Source organism: Fusarium graminearum, chromosome 1 (genome assembly GCF_000240135.3).
Source record: "Fusarium graminearum PH-1 chromosome 1, whole genome shotgun sequence".
Classification (NCBI taxonomy): domain Eukaryota; kingdom Fungi; phylum Ascomycota; class Sordariomycetes; order Hypocreales; family Nectriaceae; genus Fusarium; species Fusarium graminearum.
Genome location: NC_026474.1, coordinates 5,212,140 through 5,230,277, shown reverse-complemented (window position 1 = coordinate 5,230,277; position 18,138 = coordinate 5,212,140). Strand labels below are relative to the sequence as shown.

The following is an 18,138-nucleotide window of genomic DNA, read 5'->3' as shown; positions in this document are numbered from 1 at the left end:
AGAGGATGCAGAGTAGAAAGATAGAGGATAGAGGCGGAGACGAGGTAAAGGTGAATCACAAACGCCCTGCCTGCATCGCATGTAATTACCACTTGCACCTACACTTGCACTGCCAATAACAGTACTGTAAGAGCAAAATTACGCACTGTGATACTCAGCAAATTTGGCCCAGTATTGTGCCTTTCTTACAGTGTATGCACTGTATCAGTTCCCGTACTAGCAGGTTATCGAGACCCTGGATTTCTGAGGTCGCTCCTTCCCCAACACCACCACACCACACCTGGTCTTGGAGTGGACCCTTGGATCTCGGTGATTTTCAGGTGAGCTTCGGTGAGCTTCGGTCAGTGGCGGGGTAAATGTTTACACCAACTCCCGCATTTCTACGTTCCCGATTCCATTTGCCGAGCCGGATCACTTTCGCGTTCGCGGCCGATTCTCGCTCCACCTGCCGTCATGTAAATCGTTCTTCCGGAGGCTATGAGGCCGCTTTAAAACAATTAAAATACTACTCATTGAGCATCTTTCTCCAACTCAAGTTACCAATCCCGCATCATCAGCCATCATGTCTCCTCCTGGTTCCCTCTACGTCACTATGCAGCCCAAGCCTGGGCTGTCTATCGACCAATTCCATGAGTGGTATAACAACGAGCACGGCCCAACCCGTCTCCGTATCCCTCAGATTTTCACCAACGGTCTTCGTTATAAGGCGACCGACGGCCAGGAGCCTGAGTACCTTGCCGCGTACGACGTGACGGACATGCCCCTGCTCGAAACCGAGACGTACCTCACTCTCCGCGCAAACCGATCTCCTCGAGAAGCTGAGACAATTGGACAAGTCGACGTCAAGCGGTATTTCTGGGACTTGGTCCACACCAAGGAGTCCGATCAGTTCACTCCATTGGAGAAGCTCAGTGACGACGAAGCTGAAGGTCACCAGCTTACTGCTGTCACAATTGAACTCAAGGACGCTGAGGGCGCTGAAGAAGAATATCAAAAGTGGTTGGTTGAGGAACATATCCCCATGTTGGCCAAGATTCCCGGGTGGTTGCGCTCTCGCGCCTTCAAGACTTCGTATCTTGAGGGACAGTCCAAGACGACTTTCTTTGCGCTACACGAGTATGCAAAGGAGAACGGCCAAGGCGGGGAGGCACACAAGGCATCTATGGATACCCCTTGGCGCACTCAAGTCTTTGATAAGTATGTTGCCTCCAAGGGCCGAAGGACGTATTCGCTCTTCTACGTCTTTGGACCTGCCCCTCGAGAGTTGCATTCGCTATCAAAGCTCCCATCGACAGCTGCATTTACCTCACCCGACTCCAAGCAGTCAACCGTACCTGGTCCCGATGCTGCCATCAATTCATTTGTCACTACTCCAGACTCTCTGAATATTCCTTTCCGACTAGAGGGTAACCCAGATCCCAAGGCTCCCACTGTCGCATTCTGCAATTCGCTTTTGACGTCTCTGCACATGTGGGATCCTTTTGTGAAAATCCTAAAGCGCGAGCGTCCTGACCTGCGAATCCTACGATATGATACCCGCGGCCGACATGCCGTACCACAACCTCCCGTCGCTGCCACCATTGACCAAGTGGCCGACGATCTCAAGACTGTGCTTGATGCCTTCCGCATCACAAAGCTGCATACTCTTATTGGTGTTTCCATGGGCGGTGTTACCACTCTCAACTTTGCCATCAAGTACCCCGAGCGTCTAGAGCAGTTCATCGCCTGTGACTTTAATCCCACATCAAGCGACGCAAACACACAAGCCTGGAAGGACCGCACTCTTATGGCCGAAGAGGATGGTGGCAATGGAATCAAGAAGCTTGCCGAGCAGACCGTCCAGCGGTGGTTCCACCCTTCTACAAACGCTGAGACGGTCAAATGGATGACTGAGATGGTGGCTGCTAACGACGTCGAGGGTTTCAGATATAGCAACACAGCCCTCTGGGATTACGACCTGAAGCCCAAGATGGGCGGCTGCAAGGTCCGCGGCCTGTTTGTAGCCGGAGAGGAGGATGCAAAGGGCGCTTTGCCCAAGGCCATGGACGCGAGCAAGGGGCTGCTCGGAGATAAGGGCGCAGAGCTGAAGCTCGTCCCTCAAACGGGTCACCTACCCATGTCTGAGAACCCCCAGGCTTTCTGGGAAGCTATCCGAGAGTTCCTGTGATCTGAACAGTAGAATAAGAACCTCGAAGTAAATAAACAATATAGAGACATATAAAGGACAACGATACAAAAATTTACCTTGATTCAAGAGTAAAAAAGTAACGCGAAAAGAAGACTGTTTCCTGAAGGCGGAGTACTTGGAGTCCCGAAACCTAATATCCTTCATCCAACGATAAGGCGCAGTGGCGGAGTGGTCTAACGCGATAGACTAGAAATCTATTCTCTTCGGAGGCGTCTGTTCGAATCAGGCCTGCGTCGTTGATTTTCTTTTTGTTCTTTATTACGAAGAGAATGTCTTGGATTTGTATTGCAGGTAGATGGTGTTTTACATTTAAGTTATGCGGATGTGATCCAGGAATTCGGTTGAGCTCTTAACCTACAACTATCACAGTGTTCAACGACCAGTTTCTAAGTCTACATTTATTGCAGCTTGACTATCTTACATGGGTACTAGACTGCTAATGATAATGACATTGACTCTGATTTACTTGTATTCCTATTTTATTTAACGGTGTTCTGTATCCCAATTCTAGGTATAGCAGGAAATGGCACCATGCTTAGAATTTTCACATCGATTCATAGGTATTAGCAGCACTTTATAACAGAAGGTGGTGGATTTATAGAATGTTAAAATAAACGTGGTATTTTTCAGTCAATGGATCTCTTTTAAAATCCTCAGAACAGTAAACTAATAACATGTTCAAATCCCGTGGGTAGAACAGCAGACCTGAGACCACCCATAACCAATTGTTGACTAACTCAACGCCATGACCAACGCCGGTAAGGAGATTCTAAAGTGACTGTATCATCCTTTCATCCCCTTTTCCACATTAATTCCATCATACGTCCCAAATTTGCATAGAACTATGCACGACGGGCCTTCTCGCTGTGTCCCTTGATAACAGTAGACAAGTCGCCGACGGGGATCTGAATAGGGAAGTCGACAATGGCGAAGAGGACAGCGATGAGGATGTACCAGCCTGACATGCATGTGACGAACCCAAATGCACCACCAGCCTGATCTGAAGTTAGTTATGTGCTCGGGTTAGGACGACCAGTGGAAGAGTCTTACCTTGAGAAGCTTCTGTGCGAGAAGAGCATTGCCAGTGAAGTCCTCAGCAAGAGCCCAGAAAGCAGCAGTGATAAGCAAGAAACAGAATGTCAAGCTGAAGAAGATCATGACAAAAACAACGTTAGTTCGGAGGGCGCACAAGAAGAAGATGAAAGACAAGAGGCCCATAAACAAGAGCCAGAATCCTATAATAAACCGTTAGCGGAGCGACGTTTCCGGTGATCGGTGTGCAGCTTACCAAGACTAGCGTTGAAACCTTGGGTAGCAAGGCCTTCGGCAGAGGATTTGGCATCGGCGGGAGCATATGCAGCGTATGTACCAAAGGCCGGGATGAGAGTGCCACCATACGAAAACCAGAAACCACCGAAAGAGCAAAAGACACAAGCTGGGAAACTGTTGCCGAGAACCCATTCGAGAACACCACCGATAATCATGAGAAGGCCGCCCATAAACATGTACACGGCGCTGTAGATGTTGTTAGATTTTTTCATTGGGAGGCTTATCAGTCAGAAACATACTTTGAAGCAGCACCACTGCCGCCGGCACCTCGCCAACCCATGAGATCACAAGTCAGGGGCGTAAAGGCCAGCAAGAAACCAACAAGAGCACTAGACACACTGTTAGTAACATAGCTTAGGAACAAAAGAAGAGATATCGTACATTGGTGTCGGATTAGCAAACTTCTGTCGAAGATCGCCCTTGACCTTGTTCATAGGCGAAAGGTACAGCTTCTCGAATAGCTCAGGGCTCATCTGAACACTCTGCGCTGTTCGGAACTGGCTCAATGCCTCGCCACGCTGAGCCTCAGGGTCAAAGTTGCCATTGAGACCATCGTGCTTCTCGCTCAACTGCTCACTGTGCTCGGTAGTAGCAGCCATTGTGATGTTGTCGTCCAGGATGGTTGATGTATTGTTTATGGATCGAAGCGGTGGAGGAAGAGAAGATCAAAAGCGAAATCAGATGCTAGGGGGTATCTCTGGATGAATGAAGAGGAAGGGAAGACAAGTCAATGCTTGGTTAGATAGACAAGGAACAGGGACGGACTTTCAAATTACAATCAGGCCATAGCTTCTCCTATATAGTCGTTGTAGGAATAAGCTTGGAGGTTCAAACCCTGGACCTGTTTCTCCCCCAGACCAGGGGCGCGCCACCCTTTGATCCGGCGCCATCCAACAGCTTCCCCAGGTCTTGGAGATCTCCACCACTAGGAGGAGAGTAGGAGAACGGTAGAGTCAAGATATGCATCAGAGTGCTGTGCTGTAAAAGTGTACTAGTCAGAAGGTGGGGATGATCAGCCGTCTGTCCGTTTAACAGCAAATGTCTACTTTGGCGCCGTGTCATCCGGCAGAGAGTCAAGAACGTGGTTTCTCTAGTATTGATCCATGGAGCTCGAGACTAGTGTTGAAAAATAACACGACGGATGAGCTATGCATGCGAGTGCTCGAGAAGCCAAGGGCATTCCTTGTCTTAGATTAGGCCGTACATACTAACAGTGGCTCCAGGTATCTGATTCGACACATCCTACCAGGACTATTAACCTTTAACCACTCATAGCTAAAGAAAGAAACGTTTGCTAACTACCCCAGGTTGTGTTGCGTCGCGTTGCCATGCAGACCGTTGCATTCATTATTACTGTATGATTGCAGCAAGCCAGGTTGCGGGGGAGACTTTGGGGTTCAGATCCCTTGCAACTCCACAGGATCCCTTCGCCCGGTTGAGGAATACAAGGGGAGGCAAGGCTCACCGTTTGTTATACTGGGGAAGAAGAGTTCGAAAGAGTTGGTTGGGGATTTTTTTGTTCATCAATTGCTTGATGAGTACAAGAAGTGGAAAGGCCTTTTGCCAATTGACTATATTCTCCGGATAGCCGAATGGGCTCAGACGTGAGGGGAAAGCAAAGCTACTGCTAGATAGATGCAACACACAGACAAAGAGAAAACACATGACCTTGAAAAATAGAGGCCAAATCTGGGGAACAGCGTCAAAGTGTCTGTATCCGTATTGAAGATCGCCGGGGCCCCGGGATCGTATTGGTCCCGCGTGGGAGTTGAGTGAGGGGTGGTTGGTAGCATGTACTTCGGATCCGCTGTCATACGAGTGGATATTTGATGTACAAAGGAGGTACGTTGTACAGTTGAAGTTTGTAGAGTGTTGTTGTGGTCTGCTTGTTATGTTGTTGATACGACAGTAACATGGCTCTGCTCGATAATCACTAGAGAAAGTGACTCGTCAACCTGATGAATGTAACGTCTTGTAAAATACTGTTGATTTACTGAACAGCAATTCATCTGTCTACTGTACGTGTCAGTGATGATGTTCTCTAACAAAAGTACTAACTTTTCCATCAAGGTCCAATTCCGTTGCCCCAGATTCTGTTTCCCCCTTCCTCCCCCAAACCAATCAACCCTTGTCCCCTGTCGAATGAGGGGAAGCAATTCGTTGGAATCGAATGCTGTGACTGCGGTTCCGAGTTCTTCTAGTTGACGCCAAATCGCGGCTCCGCCTTTTAGACCTGCACTAAAAAGCGTCTGTGATCGGTACTTGGAGATTGAGAGTCCAGGGTCTGAGCTGAGTTGATCTGGGGTCACGGGTTAATATAATATCCGAGGTCATTCATGATTGGTTAGAGACAAGCTGAGTGTAACTCTGCACTGCAAGTCTGTAACCACCAACTCAAGCCGTCATCGACAACTATTCGACCCACAAACTCGACTCAATCGTATTTCAACTGCTTCGTCGCGGTTATAGAATTCAATGGCTTGACCTATTTGCCTTGGAAGCTGTAGACTGGCAATATAATAATGTCGGGCCTTGGCTTATTCCGGTCCCTGAAGCTCTGCTCTTACTATAGCTGCCACTTACATACACGTCTAGTCTATGCTGTCATCATGAGTACCCAATCCGTCATGACAATATCAACGACGTCACAATCGAGTTATGGTCAGAGACATAGAAAACATTAGATCTCAAAGAATTCAATCTTGTAAACAACAACTGTCCAATTGACCTCATCACGACTCTGTATCCTGCCCAATTGACCCCAATCTAACCTACCAAATCATCAAACATGAAGCAAGTATTCGGCGCCGGCCAACAAGGCTCTCTCGCTGTCCCAATCACAGCCGGTGTAGCTGCCCTAGGAGCAGGAATATTCTACATGGGTAGATCCAAGCCCGACACCACTCCTGAGCAAGACCGCAGAAGCCGCGCCGAGGCCAAAAAGGCAGAAGGTCTTAGTGGTGCAGGCATCGGAGGAAACGCCATCACGGGTGGTCATGAGCTGAGCCACGCTGAAAACTCGAAGAGCAAGGAAAAGACCACAGCGCCTCTTGAGAAGCTTCCCAGCGGCGGGGTAGGGGGTGGCGTTGGCGCCGGAGGTTCCAACGTCCGCACCTCTATCGAGATGACGGCTAAGGATAGCAGTCCCTCCAAGTCAGGTAGGGCTTTCTAGGTGGACTCTTTTGTACTGGCTGATCCAATACTGATCATGGTGGAAATGAACAGGAGCTTAAAGATACCCACGTCGCCCGCAACCTCGAAGGCACGCCATCCAAGAAGGGCGCGACACACGGCAACAAAGATCAATAGCATGTCTCCAAGTCTTCAGGTGACAGCGACAATAGGAAGAACAGTGAAAGGGGCAGCGGTAACACTGCCTCGCAGTCATTACAGGGTGCTTTTGGACAGGGGGAAGCCAACATCGCTGAGACAGGTGACCAGTTCCGAGGGTTGCGAGCAATCATACTGAAACGGGGGCAAAGAAGGGTTCTAATTGAGTACGACTTGTACCAAGTATCTAATCATAGCGGAGTTTGTGAGAATTGATAGTAATGCTTCACGAGCGTGTCTTGAAAACATCAATTTCCGATAAAAAGGGCCCGAGTGTCAGTTGCAACGGTGAAATGGATATTTCAACTCAGTCTAGCCATACTGAAGACTAGTCAGAGTTTTTGGTATTATAACTAGGACGGACATCAATCTCCTGCAGTATCATGGCTGAGTTTGTTGAGCTGAAGCTGAAGCTGATCTACGTCGCTTGTGTGACCTGCATGACCAAGCTTTACCCCAGACCTGAAAAGTCTCATCGTATCATGTACCGACATGCGGCAGGCAACGTCAAGTTTAATTTAGAGCTGGACTGGGCATCTTGGTCCTCGACAATGTTTGGACAGTGATCAATGGAGTCATGGACACCTCCATGTTTCCGAAATGACCCCAGATTTCAACTCCCCTTGTCCGTGTTGTATCATCCTACCCCAGACTAGGGTTATCCTGCATCGTTTAAGATCCACACTCAATCTGTCTCTTTCTCTGATTCATCCGCATATCGGTCTTGATGGAGGCGGTGACCTTCTCCTGAACCATCTCCCCGGAAACTTCTGCTCGATGCTCGGCGGGTACGTCCAGAATATCGCAAAAGTAGCCACTTTGTTGAGCATACGGCGAAACTTCGACTGTTTCGGTTGAAAGCGACGCCATATCTGATACTCAGACGTTAAAAACGTGTTTCCGAGGATATTGAGGGAACGAAAGACTCTGCTTTAGTCAGTGACTGCACTCCATTCCATGGCGGTTAGGTGACTTACATGTTTGTGCCAATAAAGAACACCGTCGCTATATCCGATGTCTTCACTCCTTGGTCCCTTTGCATCATTACTCTGACTACATCGTTCAGAGGAGGTATCCAGAGTCCTAGGATACTCGTTTCGAGGAGTAGAGACCAGTGATATGTCCTCAACTCGATACCCCGTACCATATTAAGACTGAATACCCAACAACTCATCAGAAAGTTGATCTAAAGCCCATCAGTACATCTTCCCTTCCATGAAACTTATGTTTACTCACAATTGTAGGTGTTATAATCATGGTTCTCCCCTTATAGTATCTCCAACACAAAGCCGACGCAACAATCGTTATCGTTCCCTGCGCAAAACCGGACAGAAAGTAGTACAGAAGTATCATACGATACCGCCTATAGCACTTCCGATGAAACTCATACTCCTTCCACGCAGCATCCGAAGTCACAGGAAATCCACAGTATCGACACACACAGACCGTCGAACGCGATGCAAGCGTATACGTGCGTCCTATAGAGAATCCTCCCCTCGAAGCGACACAGTCGATGCACTCGTTAGCCAGCGGGTATCGCGCGTCTGATTCATCTGCTTTGATGAGAGTATCTCTTTCCGGATCGTGTGCAAGACACCGGTAGCACGTCGACAGCAGCTCAAATTTTAAACTCGGGAATATGAAGCGTATGACGGGTTTGCTCACGTTGTATCGTAGAGATCGACATGTTCGTCGGAGGGCCTCGACTTGGCCGAATGTAAGGTGCTGTAGGATCATGATTTGGAGTTCTGCTGGGAGGCGAAGGAGAGAGTTGTTCATGTTGGGAGATGTCACCCTAGAGTCGCTGCGAGGTGTCTCGCGAAGTGTGCGAGATGTTTTCTGCTTTCCAGTATTCTTTGCTATATCTTGGCTCGCTGGATACGACTGCGTATAATCATCGTCGAAAGTCCATACCTCACAGCAGAGTTGCAGCAGTATATCCTCGGCCACTTTGACAAGAGACTGCATTTTCACAGTTCCAAGCGATATCAATTTTATCAACGGTGGTTTTCTTACAGGTATTCTCCAGTTACTAGACCAAGGGAATCCACATGTATCTATAAATCTCATTCATACGTAAGATTCTAGTCTGGTAATCACCATCATCATCAACGACGTGTTGTCAGCTCTTGGCCAACCCATATCTTATCGTGAAGCCCTCAAATCGCACACGCTGATTACCGGTTGTTCGGGAAAACCGAAGCTCAACAGGCTGATTGCTGGGGCGGTTGGTCGAGCCAGCACACGCGTCAGCAATAGCCTATAAGAGACCTGTGAGTTGCATGTTGGAATGGGTATTTCACACAAGTGAACACAGTCAGCCTACGCGCTTACCCTACAAGTCTTGTCGTCTTGTTCGAAAATGGACATTTTGTCGATGGAGTTGTTTAGTGCTGACATGTCTCTTGCGCTGTCAAGTTTGCCAAGGTCATTTGTCAATATTTAGTACAAAACCACAGATGAATCTTTCCTGTTCTGACGAGTTTTACATGGGTGCAGAGTCTGACGCTCGATATGCCAGAACTATTATTGGGTAAATTGTGTTACTGTAACATATACAGAAAGGAACACCATGGACAAAACTTCCAAGTCTGCCAGTTTACCCTATACCTATCCATCTTGTCAGTCAAACAACACGGGAAGTCAAGCATTGAAACGCCTCTACTCCAGTGCCATTGTACAGAGAAGCCCGTGCGTTGTACTGATGCTTGCGTTTCGAGTCACGGCTCCACCCAGCTGAAAGAGAACTTTGCAAAATCCATCACTACAGCTGCTCCTTTCTACAATTCCAGTTAGCACAAACAATAAAAGCTAGTCCAATTCAATAAAATACAGTCTAGTAGATTCGTTTATAATGTAAGATAAATGACTGGCAGGCATGACGTCAATTCCCACCGCTGCCCAACCTGGAAACTCGCTCGGTACTCAAGTTTCCACCAAGCCAGGGTATTCATGCAGGCAATTCAATAGACTGTTTCTGTCATCCAGACTATCCCGGCTATACGGATCGATGCTGTCCAATTTTTATCGCGACACTCCACGGAGTTGTTCCAAGCGCTGTCAAAGCAGACATTATTCTCGGCCTGTTATAGGCATTGTTTCCTTGTTTCGACTGTGGTGGTTCTAGTCCTCCGATAGTACATCAGCGACGGACAAGGATACATCAGAAAAAGCAAAGAAATCGAGAATAGACAAGCCTAGATCTTCGAGCATCTCGATGTACAACAATTCACGGCACGCAGTGTGGCGATAACTGGCATCCTTACTCGGAGACCGGTTCATCAAGCCAGCACTGACAGACGCTGTTGGTTCGTGACCCCCAGATGATAGCAGAAACCCGAGAGACTGGATCACTAAAAAACGCCATGCAAGGCAAGAAACGGGAGTGGCCGAGCCCAACCCAGCCTCCTGGGACCAGTCATTGCATCTCTGAGGGGTTCAGGCAGAGCTATTGCTGTGCGACGTCGACAAATCTAATATTCGACTGTGACGTGAATGATGTGTATGTGTTGCAGGTGTCGAGACAGCAACCAGAAGGAAGCGGTATTTTGTCACATTCATTAGCTATGGGTTAATTGTCGAGAGGGCTGCATATCTGGCAAGACAACCCGACACGCCCTTTATGCTTGACTTGATACTTCTCTAATTGCGACAGTGAATCTGTTCCCGTTTAGTCCAGTCTAGTCCTTGCGTCATGCAATGTCGTGCGGTATCGGGACTCGTGGGACACGGGAAGAGACCAGATCGTGAGTGTTTCCAACAAGATACTCCTTCCCATTGACCATCCTTCAAACTAGACCACCATCATAATTTTGTAACCTAGAACGATCAACAAATCCAGTCCAAGAACCTTATTGGCGAATAAGAATTCACCAAGCGCCTGATAAGGGTCAAAGTCCAATTTGGTTCGTTTTTTTTTGCCTTTTTATGGTCCATTGGCCTTCGGGAAGCCCGGTCCTAGGCTAACAAAACGGCTCGGGTCGCTGAACGCTAGCTTCAAGGGAGAGAGGCACGGATCATGATGTGTATGTTATCTCGTAATACGACCCCCTGGCTTCAATATCTCGGGTACGAATACCTTCAACGGCGTCAAGAGGTCGGGATGTTGGATTAGTAAAGTCTAGTCCGCGGGAGAGTTTGGATCTAAACTGACAATCGGTTATTTACACTCCAAACGTCGTCGTTGATAAACATCTAACGTCCTTTTAGTAACCATTCCTTACCGCTTTTTAGCATAGTCGCCAGCATGTGCCGTCCCAAACTAGAGGTGCCACGAACTCTATCAACGTCCATGTAACCCATTCCAAGACAAGACAATATCACGCATCAGAATGACTTGATACTGCCAGAGCCAGAGTCAGAGCCAAAGCCAAACATGCAAAAGGGTCCAAGTGTAAATAGGCGAACCAGTTCAGCTCAGGTTCCAGACTCAACGACCAGCTTAGTGCAGGGCCAGATAGATAGTGGGACTCTGCCCTGCCCTGTATAGAGAGAGCACCGCATCGTCAATTCGCCACAACCAATATTCTCTCGTTCTCCATCGTCAATGTCTTGGTCTCCATACCTCGGCTAGCAAGCGAACGTAAATATCGGCCCAAGCTACCTGGAGGTCGCTAAGAGAATATTGCACAGACACGCCCGATACTGGCACGTTAGTCAACCTCAGAGAACAACTTCAATAACATCAAAGCGTTCAAGCCTCGACGACATGTAAAGGCCATCAGGGTCACATATAACTCATTGTTCAACGGCACGCGCCGTATTGCACACCCGAGAGTTTCCCCGTTGAGTTTTAGTCAAGGACCCGCTGTTTAATTCATAGTGTCATGTCCATGTGCAGAACACCACTATTCTGTCTATATCTGGCAATGCTCATCGCGAACCGCCAAGACACTTGGGGTGATTGTAGATCACCTGTAGGATAGGCCTGTTGAAACTTGAAGTCGAAAGAGCGCATCGGGCTCACGGGCATTTTTCCGCTTGTCAAGTCCCAAGTCACCGTAGCAAACCGAAACTCTCCGATTTGAAACGAATGACCATGGCAGTGACTACGGCACATCTCCTGCCAGTCTATCTCCAATAGCTTTGTTTCTTTCTCCGCGACGCCACTTGTTGGGTCGAAACTTCAAGTTTCCCTAACCAAAACCCGTGTGGTGGGCCAGGGGGTACTGTCCGGCTGCCAAACCTCTTTTGCAACTCAAAGTATTCTGCCCTCCCCTCTAAACGAAAGCGTTTTAGCTCAGTTAGCACGTCTCTCATCCCTTCCAGTTCAACCCCTGAAGGCTCTTTGATCTCATGGGGCATGATCGCCATACACCACGCTGTGTGAAAGACTAATTCCGTCGAGGGCACGCCCGCTTGTACCTGAGCAGGGGAAGCAGGGCCAATATGATCGTGCACTCTGTGATGCACGGCCAAGTTCCTATAATGACGAAGCACAGGGTTCTTACCATTCCTGGGACCTATCCAAACTCGGATGCTGGTTGACTTCTCGTCCATCCATATGTCAATGTCCAAGTGGCTTCCTTCAGGTTGATCTAGGTCATTTAGAGAAGAGGAAGAATCTTTTGGCAATAAGTTGTAAATTGAGTTTGAGGGTAAAACAATTGGCGGGCGTTCTTGCTTAGCCTCATTCTCGAAGAAGCTGAACCCTGCTTCTCCAGAATTCAGTAGTTGCTGAGCATCTATATCCTCCGTAAGGTACGAATCCTGTTCGTGGGGGTCTGGCTCGAACTCGAGCCGAAAGTGACGGAGACCGGCCAAGACGCCGGGTCCCCGCCGCGAAGATATGTCGAAGATTGCACGCTCTTGGGCGGCCAGTAGTTGCAAGAAATGTATCAAGCAATCTATCAGCGGGCCACTTGAGCGCCGCGGAATACAGGTAAGAGTCAAGGATTCTATACGTGGGTTCATGTCGGGGATGAAAGCTTCGGGGAAAGCGTCTTTGACCCGAGGGAGGATTAAGTTCTCACACACGTACAGGCGAGCCAGAGTTGACAGCTCGTCAATCTCCATAGTAGGGATTCTTGTGACGATCGAGTGATGCAATCTTACTACCCTGAGGTTGGATGAGAACAAGGGTCGCAGGGTCCATGCAGCACAAAACCCGTGCAGTTTTGCCATTTTCGGCCATGCCGCGGCGATTGCCTTGGAAGAGGGAATTAGTAGCATAGAATCACAGCTGAAGCTCTGTAAATGTCCGCGGCAATGTGTCAACAGCTGTACAGCCCCAAGTGACGAGATCTGGTTACCAGACAAGTTCAGATGCGTCAGCCCCCGGAAACCCTGAAAGCTAGATGGTGGGAGGTAGGGGTCCGCGCCTTGGAGACCCCGGCAGACGGCGTTTGCCGAGTCACACTTGATGCGATCTCTTCCATCGAGTCTCTTGAGCAAATGTTCTTGGGGCAACGCATCATGAACATCATATGATGGCGCGTCAGCCAGGTGTCGATTTGGGTGACTGAAGGAGCCACTCCAATCAGACTCGATGATGCGTATCGATGTTTCGAAAATAGGGGATGTGCTTCCGAATTCCAGCTTGCCCTCAACATCATAGCGAGTATCCGACCGTAAATCGGCCGGACACATGCAACGCGTCCCTAGATGATACAATGCTGCATCCGTTAGTTTGTTGTCTTCCAGATCTAAGCTCCAGAGACGAGTGCCAAAGCAATTGGCCAGATTCTCGACCGCCGCATCGTCAACCTCCTTGCCTTGAAGTTTGAGTATGCGGAGCTCCGGCAGAGTTCCACTCGGGAGAAGGGGCCGAATAGAGCCTGATATGCGAGAGAGGTCGAGATAGACCAATCCCTGAAGAGAGGAGATGAACTTTGTGGATAACGACAGAGGGCAGTCCGCCATACTCAGTAACTGAACTTGCCGGCCAGCTTCAGATAGGAACTCGGAAGGGTCGAGATCCTCATGGCCATCAATAAGAACGCAGTTCAGGTTAGGCAAGTATCTAATAGCGTTTTTCAGGCTGACATTGAGTTTGTTGGCCATGCTGAGAGAGCAGGTGCCCCTGACGAAGCGAGTGTCCAAGACTCGAACAAGATTTGCTGTTTCGGATCGTGTCCGGCCCAGCTGGCCCAAGACTGTACCGACCAGCCAGTCTAGATCTGGTAAAATCAGTGAGGATTTGTTCGAGAAAAGAAGACTACGTTGACTTGTCGCACTGCTCGGCTCGCGCGGGCTTACCATGTTCTGAATCACGGCCTGTAAGTCTGTCTGAGCCGGTGGCCAGAAGACGTCCCCATATTCGTGGGGCAAAGATCTCCCAGAAGTGACGATTTACACGGCAAAGGGCGGCAAAGTCATTTGGCGCGATGTAGGGAATCACAAGACGAACCCAGTCTGCGGACACTGCGTCTTGGTAGGATGGAAGCGAAGCCATCACGACCCAGTCCAGCAGCTTACACTGAGTGACATTGGACCACGGTCGAGAAGCAGGCACAGTTCGGCGAACGGGACCGAGGGGCAGGCAGTGTATCCGTATTACCAAAATGGTATAGTTAAACTGTAGGAAAAGGGACTCAAGACAGAGGCTGATAGAGAGGGCTCCGTTCCTCAGCTGCGGATGATGTGAGAGGTGAAGTGAGGTGAAGTGGAGATTGATTCACAGACAGTCTATCGGAACGAGACCGTCATTTTTGGTTACTCCTATTGGCTGACAGATGCTGCCTCCGCTCAGGCCGCCTCTGACGCTGTGGCCGATAGAAGGAAGTTACAAGGTCACGGCAGGCACAAGCCACTGAACAACGGTGCCAAGATCTGACGCTACACTTGCGATTGAGTTACAGGGGTAAATCAGCCACCAGCTTACAGTGTGATCGGAACAACGGTGAACTGTATGGCGTACTATGGAACAGGTGAGCCTTGAACCAACTGCCCGCTTACAGGTAGTACGGAGCACACAAAGCAGGCTATCGAGGTGCTAATTCCACTGACAAGTAGCTGTCATAGGTACCTGGATACCTACTTGCGTGCCTCTGTTGATGCCTGTTGTCGTTGACTTATAGTTTTACGTCAACTGTAAGCTGACATGGAAAGTTCGTCATTCTATCAATCTGTCATTCTGTCACTCTGTCATCAATGTAACGCTGCGAGTTTGACAGACTCGGTACGTGGTAGCAGGCAAGAGAGCTATCATTCTCACATTTCTTGCCCTATTCATCTTGCATTGCAGTCATATTCACTAGTAATTCCCACAATAATACCAGGTCAAGGTATCCGTAATAATAATGCAGGTAATAATGTCCCTTGTCTCTCATCGCTAAAGCCCAACCTATTCTACGTACGCATTCTTTCCCCGTGATCTATCACATTTTGCAAAATGATTCATCCACGAGGTCAACTAAATGACGGAACCCATATCCCGGCTTCCGTCCTGTTGAAAAGGTACAGTAGTTCATATGCAATGCATATGCATATGCAATCTGCTGCGGGCTGCTACTACTGCACAGAATCAGCTTCAACCAAGACACCCCCTCCTCCACTGTACACGATTACCACTCCACTGGACTTTCTACATACAGACCACAATACAGGGATTGTGGGCAAATGGATTGTCTAATTTAGTTAGCGTTTGATTTTTATTTTTTTTCGCGTCTCTTTCTGTATCAATGCACCGATGACAACTTAATAGTTGGCGTCATTGAACACTCTATCACAACTCATTTGTTTTAATTAGTAGCTGCACGACCGACATATTTACATTCCTGGGACAACCGCAGAATAAGAAAGAAAGATGAATTATGATCAACCGTAGCCTTGGATCATGCATCCCCAACTGTAGTAGTTTCCTCAGCTCTGTTCCGTTTTGTTGAACCAATTTCTGCGTTGGCCAAGTTTTCCAGTCCGGATGTTGAAGAACCCGGCGTAGACCAGTCTGATATAATACACATCATTTATTCCATCCAAGGGTGTATAATTCTTACACTGCAGACTACTCTTCGGCTGTGGCTGAGCATCGGATCTGCAATGCATTGCATTGTCTTTTATTGTTCTTCTTGGAGGGGCGTCAATCTGCGTTTCCATACTTGGTAACAGACTGAAACTATATATACTCTAATTCTGCCACAACTGTAGAGAATATTCCCTCACATACGGCACAGTAGTCAAAACTAATTCATCATATGCAATTCGTCAAATTTCCATGTTTGTGCGATAGCCTCAAAGTCCGCCTAAACTCTGTTTAATCAAGTGCCGGATCACATAGACTTTATCGAAGGCCATGCCAAAAACTGCGGGCGCACGCCAATTGAAGGGATAAGAAAAACAACGCCCCCCACCAAGTGAAGCCTTTCCCGCAACTCAATAAACTTAGTCCTGTCCCCTGTCCCCCTGCCCCGATTAGCTTCAACGCCAGTCTTCTTTCCACTAGAGTGCCCAGCTAGACTAGCAAGCATGGGGTTTGCCAGGTCTTCCTTTATTCCCGGCTTTGCCAGCATCTTTGATCTTTGCAGGGTTCTTTGACAGCTAGACAGGTGACATGTGACTAACCAAGATCTGTAGTCGCATACTTGGGTTATTGTGACAAGTTATCACGAGGACAGGCCAAGCTGTCCCGCAATGTGATGTGAATACCTGGTCTGAGAGTGACATCCAAAACATATTACTCGTCAGATTCTCCTCTTTCCTCAGCTCGAGGTTGGGTAGATTGATAATATCGGCATGTCTGAATTCTCTGGTACACAAGCCGCGTTGGCCAAATATCCCATCATCCCGAAACGGTAAGGCCTCCATCCTCAATGTGCAAAAGAGGCGATTTCGAGCCCAAGTGGATCAGATCATGCTGTGTTAGGTTCTAGTAAATTCTTTTCCCCTCGCTGTTCGGTCTTACAGAGTCTCATCTCAGCTCATTCCACAAACACAAATACCAATTGGACAACCACGGTCCCTGATCAACGCCAGGTCTCATCCACATGGCGAACCCTCATCGGCTCTACGACTGTACAACACGGAAAGACGGTTTGTGCAATAGGCTGGGAAAACCTTGCCCGATGCTGCAAAACATTACGAGAGCGAAATAAAGGGTCCAAGGGTTTTGTGTCAGCCTCCAATTCAGCCATGGCATTCAGGGCAGCCAACTAAACTCTTGTGTTGAAGTGGATGTGAATCATAACACAAGCTATATTGCACTATCTTACACTATGCAAATGACCCTTCAACGGCTCAACCCAACAAAGCACTAACTTGGATGATCCCTCATGTGTGTGAGCTCTGACTCGACTGAGATTCCGCAGTCGATACTCAGCTCTTCTGCACCAACAGTGGATCGGCAGCCAAGCATCATATCATGACTGTAGACCAGGTACAACATCAGATCAGATTATATCATGTCAAGTCGTCAACATGCCGTCATATTTTGCCATTTCACATCCTCTCAGTCTCCTTGCCCATCTTATCACAAACTAGCACTCTTTCTTTTCCCCAGAGTGGAAACTCACAAGCCACTACGTTGAGACGGGCTGCATACCTCTCCCTGTAGCCCTACTGCATCGGGCCTTGTGCTTCCTAATCCATTTTATGTAACGGCACTATTTATGCAGGATCATGTTATCGCGCAGCCCCCATGCCCCTGGACAAACATGGAACAGATACAGCCTGTGAATGGCCAGTAAACTCGGTGATGTTCCCCAACAGGTAGGAGCTTTTCTCTCCCCACCACCAGCAGTGAAGCCTACAACCCGGACATTTTTAGTCCAAGAGAGTTCTGCTCCCGATTTGGATTGTTGATGATTATAGTCGAGCCTACATAATCTCACTGAACTGCATTAGCGAGTAACTAAAGCTTCGTCGTGCGGCGTATGCAATAGTTAGATTGGTTCTGCCAACTCGTCAGATCAACATTCCTCGGAAAGGTAGCAAAGACCGTTGACATTCCCACCCGTCTCATTTGCCTCGCGATTTGCAAATCAGAAACCGTTTGACATGTGTCTTTTCAGAGCTCCCGCGATCCAGATCAATCTTAATCCTAAGACACGTACAGCCAATAATTCTTTAACTCGGCATCGGGAGCCGCCAATCGTGCCTGGTCTCTTCATCAGCCACAACAGTTTGAGCCTCCTCCCAGTCCTTCTCTGTCAGATATCATATCCGAAGGCCATCGGGGGGCTCGAGTCTAGGCACGTACTCCACGACCCTTGTCCCCAGCCTCAAAAGCAAAGCCAGAGCCGTCCCACCACAGTGGGAATGGATGTTACACTGAGCCAGAGTGCCCTTGTCAGAAGCAACCAGGACTGGGGTCCTCGCTCTCTTGATCGGAAAGGTGACTTGCGGATCGGCAGGAT

General features: G+C 48.5%; 5 protein-coding genes and 1 non-coding gene across 6 annotated transcripts; 3 read left to right on the top strand and 3 right to left on the bottom strand.

The window, feature by feature from the left end:
• Positions 1-562: 562 nt before the first annotated feature.
• Positions 563-2,167, top strand: FGSG_01581 (uncharacterized protein; the record flags this gene model as incomplete). Its single annotated transcript, XM_011319095.1, has 1 exon — positions 563-2,167. One exon carries the CDS (start codon positions 563-565, stop codon positions 2,165-2,167), a length of 1,605 nt encoding a protein of 534 aa, XP_011317397.1.
• A 175-nt stretch (positions 2,168-2,342) lies between these two features.
• On the top strand, positions 2,343-2,424 carry FGSG_20528. Its single transcript has one exon. It is a non-coding gene; the product is annotated as a tRNA-Ser (tRNA).
• A 571-nt stretch (positions 2,425-2,995) lies between these two features.
• FGSG_01580 (uncharacterized protein) lies at positions 2,996-4,144 on the bottom strand. Its single transcript, XM_011319094.1, has 5 exons — positions 3,899-4,144; positions 3,757-3,846; positions 3,477-3,703; positions 3,239-3,423; positions 2,996-3,183 (listed from the first exon to the last, which is right to left on the bottom strand). The coding sequence occupies exons 1-5, from the start codon at positions 4,114-4,116 to the stop codon at positions 3,031-3,033; spliced, it is 873 nt and encodes a 290-aa protein (XP_011317396.1). The 5' UTR covers positions 4,117-4,144; the 3' UTR covers positions 2,996-3,030.
• Positions 4,145-6,305: 2,161 nt separating this feature from the next.
• On the top strand, positions 6,306-6,826 carry FGSG_01579 (uncharacterized protein; the record flags this gene model as incomplete). Its single annotated transcript, XM_011319093.1, has 2 exons — positions 6,306-6,675; positions 6,753-6,826. 2 exons carry the CDS (start codon positions 6,306-6,308, stop codon positions 6,824-6,826), a joined length of 444 nt encoding a protein of 147 aa, XP_011317395.1.
• A 693-nt stretch (positions 6,827-7,519) lies between these two features.
• On the bottom strand, positions 7,520-9,217 carry FGSG_01578 (uncharacterized protein; the record flags this gene model as incomplete). The annotated part of the gene is made up of 6 exons (XM_011319092.1): positions 7,520-7,719; positions 7,825-7,852; positions 8,084-8,809; positions 8,864-8,904; positions 9,020-9,107; positions 9,182-9,217. 6 exons carry the CDS (start codon positions 9,215-9,217, stop codon positions 7,520-7,522), a joined length of 1,119 nt encoding a protein of 372 aa, XP_011317394.1.
• A 2,700-nt stretch (positions 9,218-11,917) lies between these two features.
• On the bottom strand, positions 11,918-14,240 carry FGSG_01577 (uncharacterized protein; the record flags this gene model as incomplete). Its single annotated transcript, XM_011319091.1, has 3 exons — positions 11,918-12,066; positions 12,298-13,965; positions 14,045-14,240. 3 exons carry the CDS (start codon positions 14,238-14,240, stop codon positions 11,918-11,920), a joined length of 2,013 nt encoding a protein of 670 aa, XP_011317393.1.
• Positions 14,241-18,138: the final 3,898 nt, after the last annotated feature.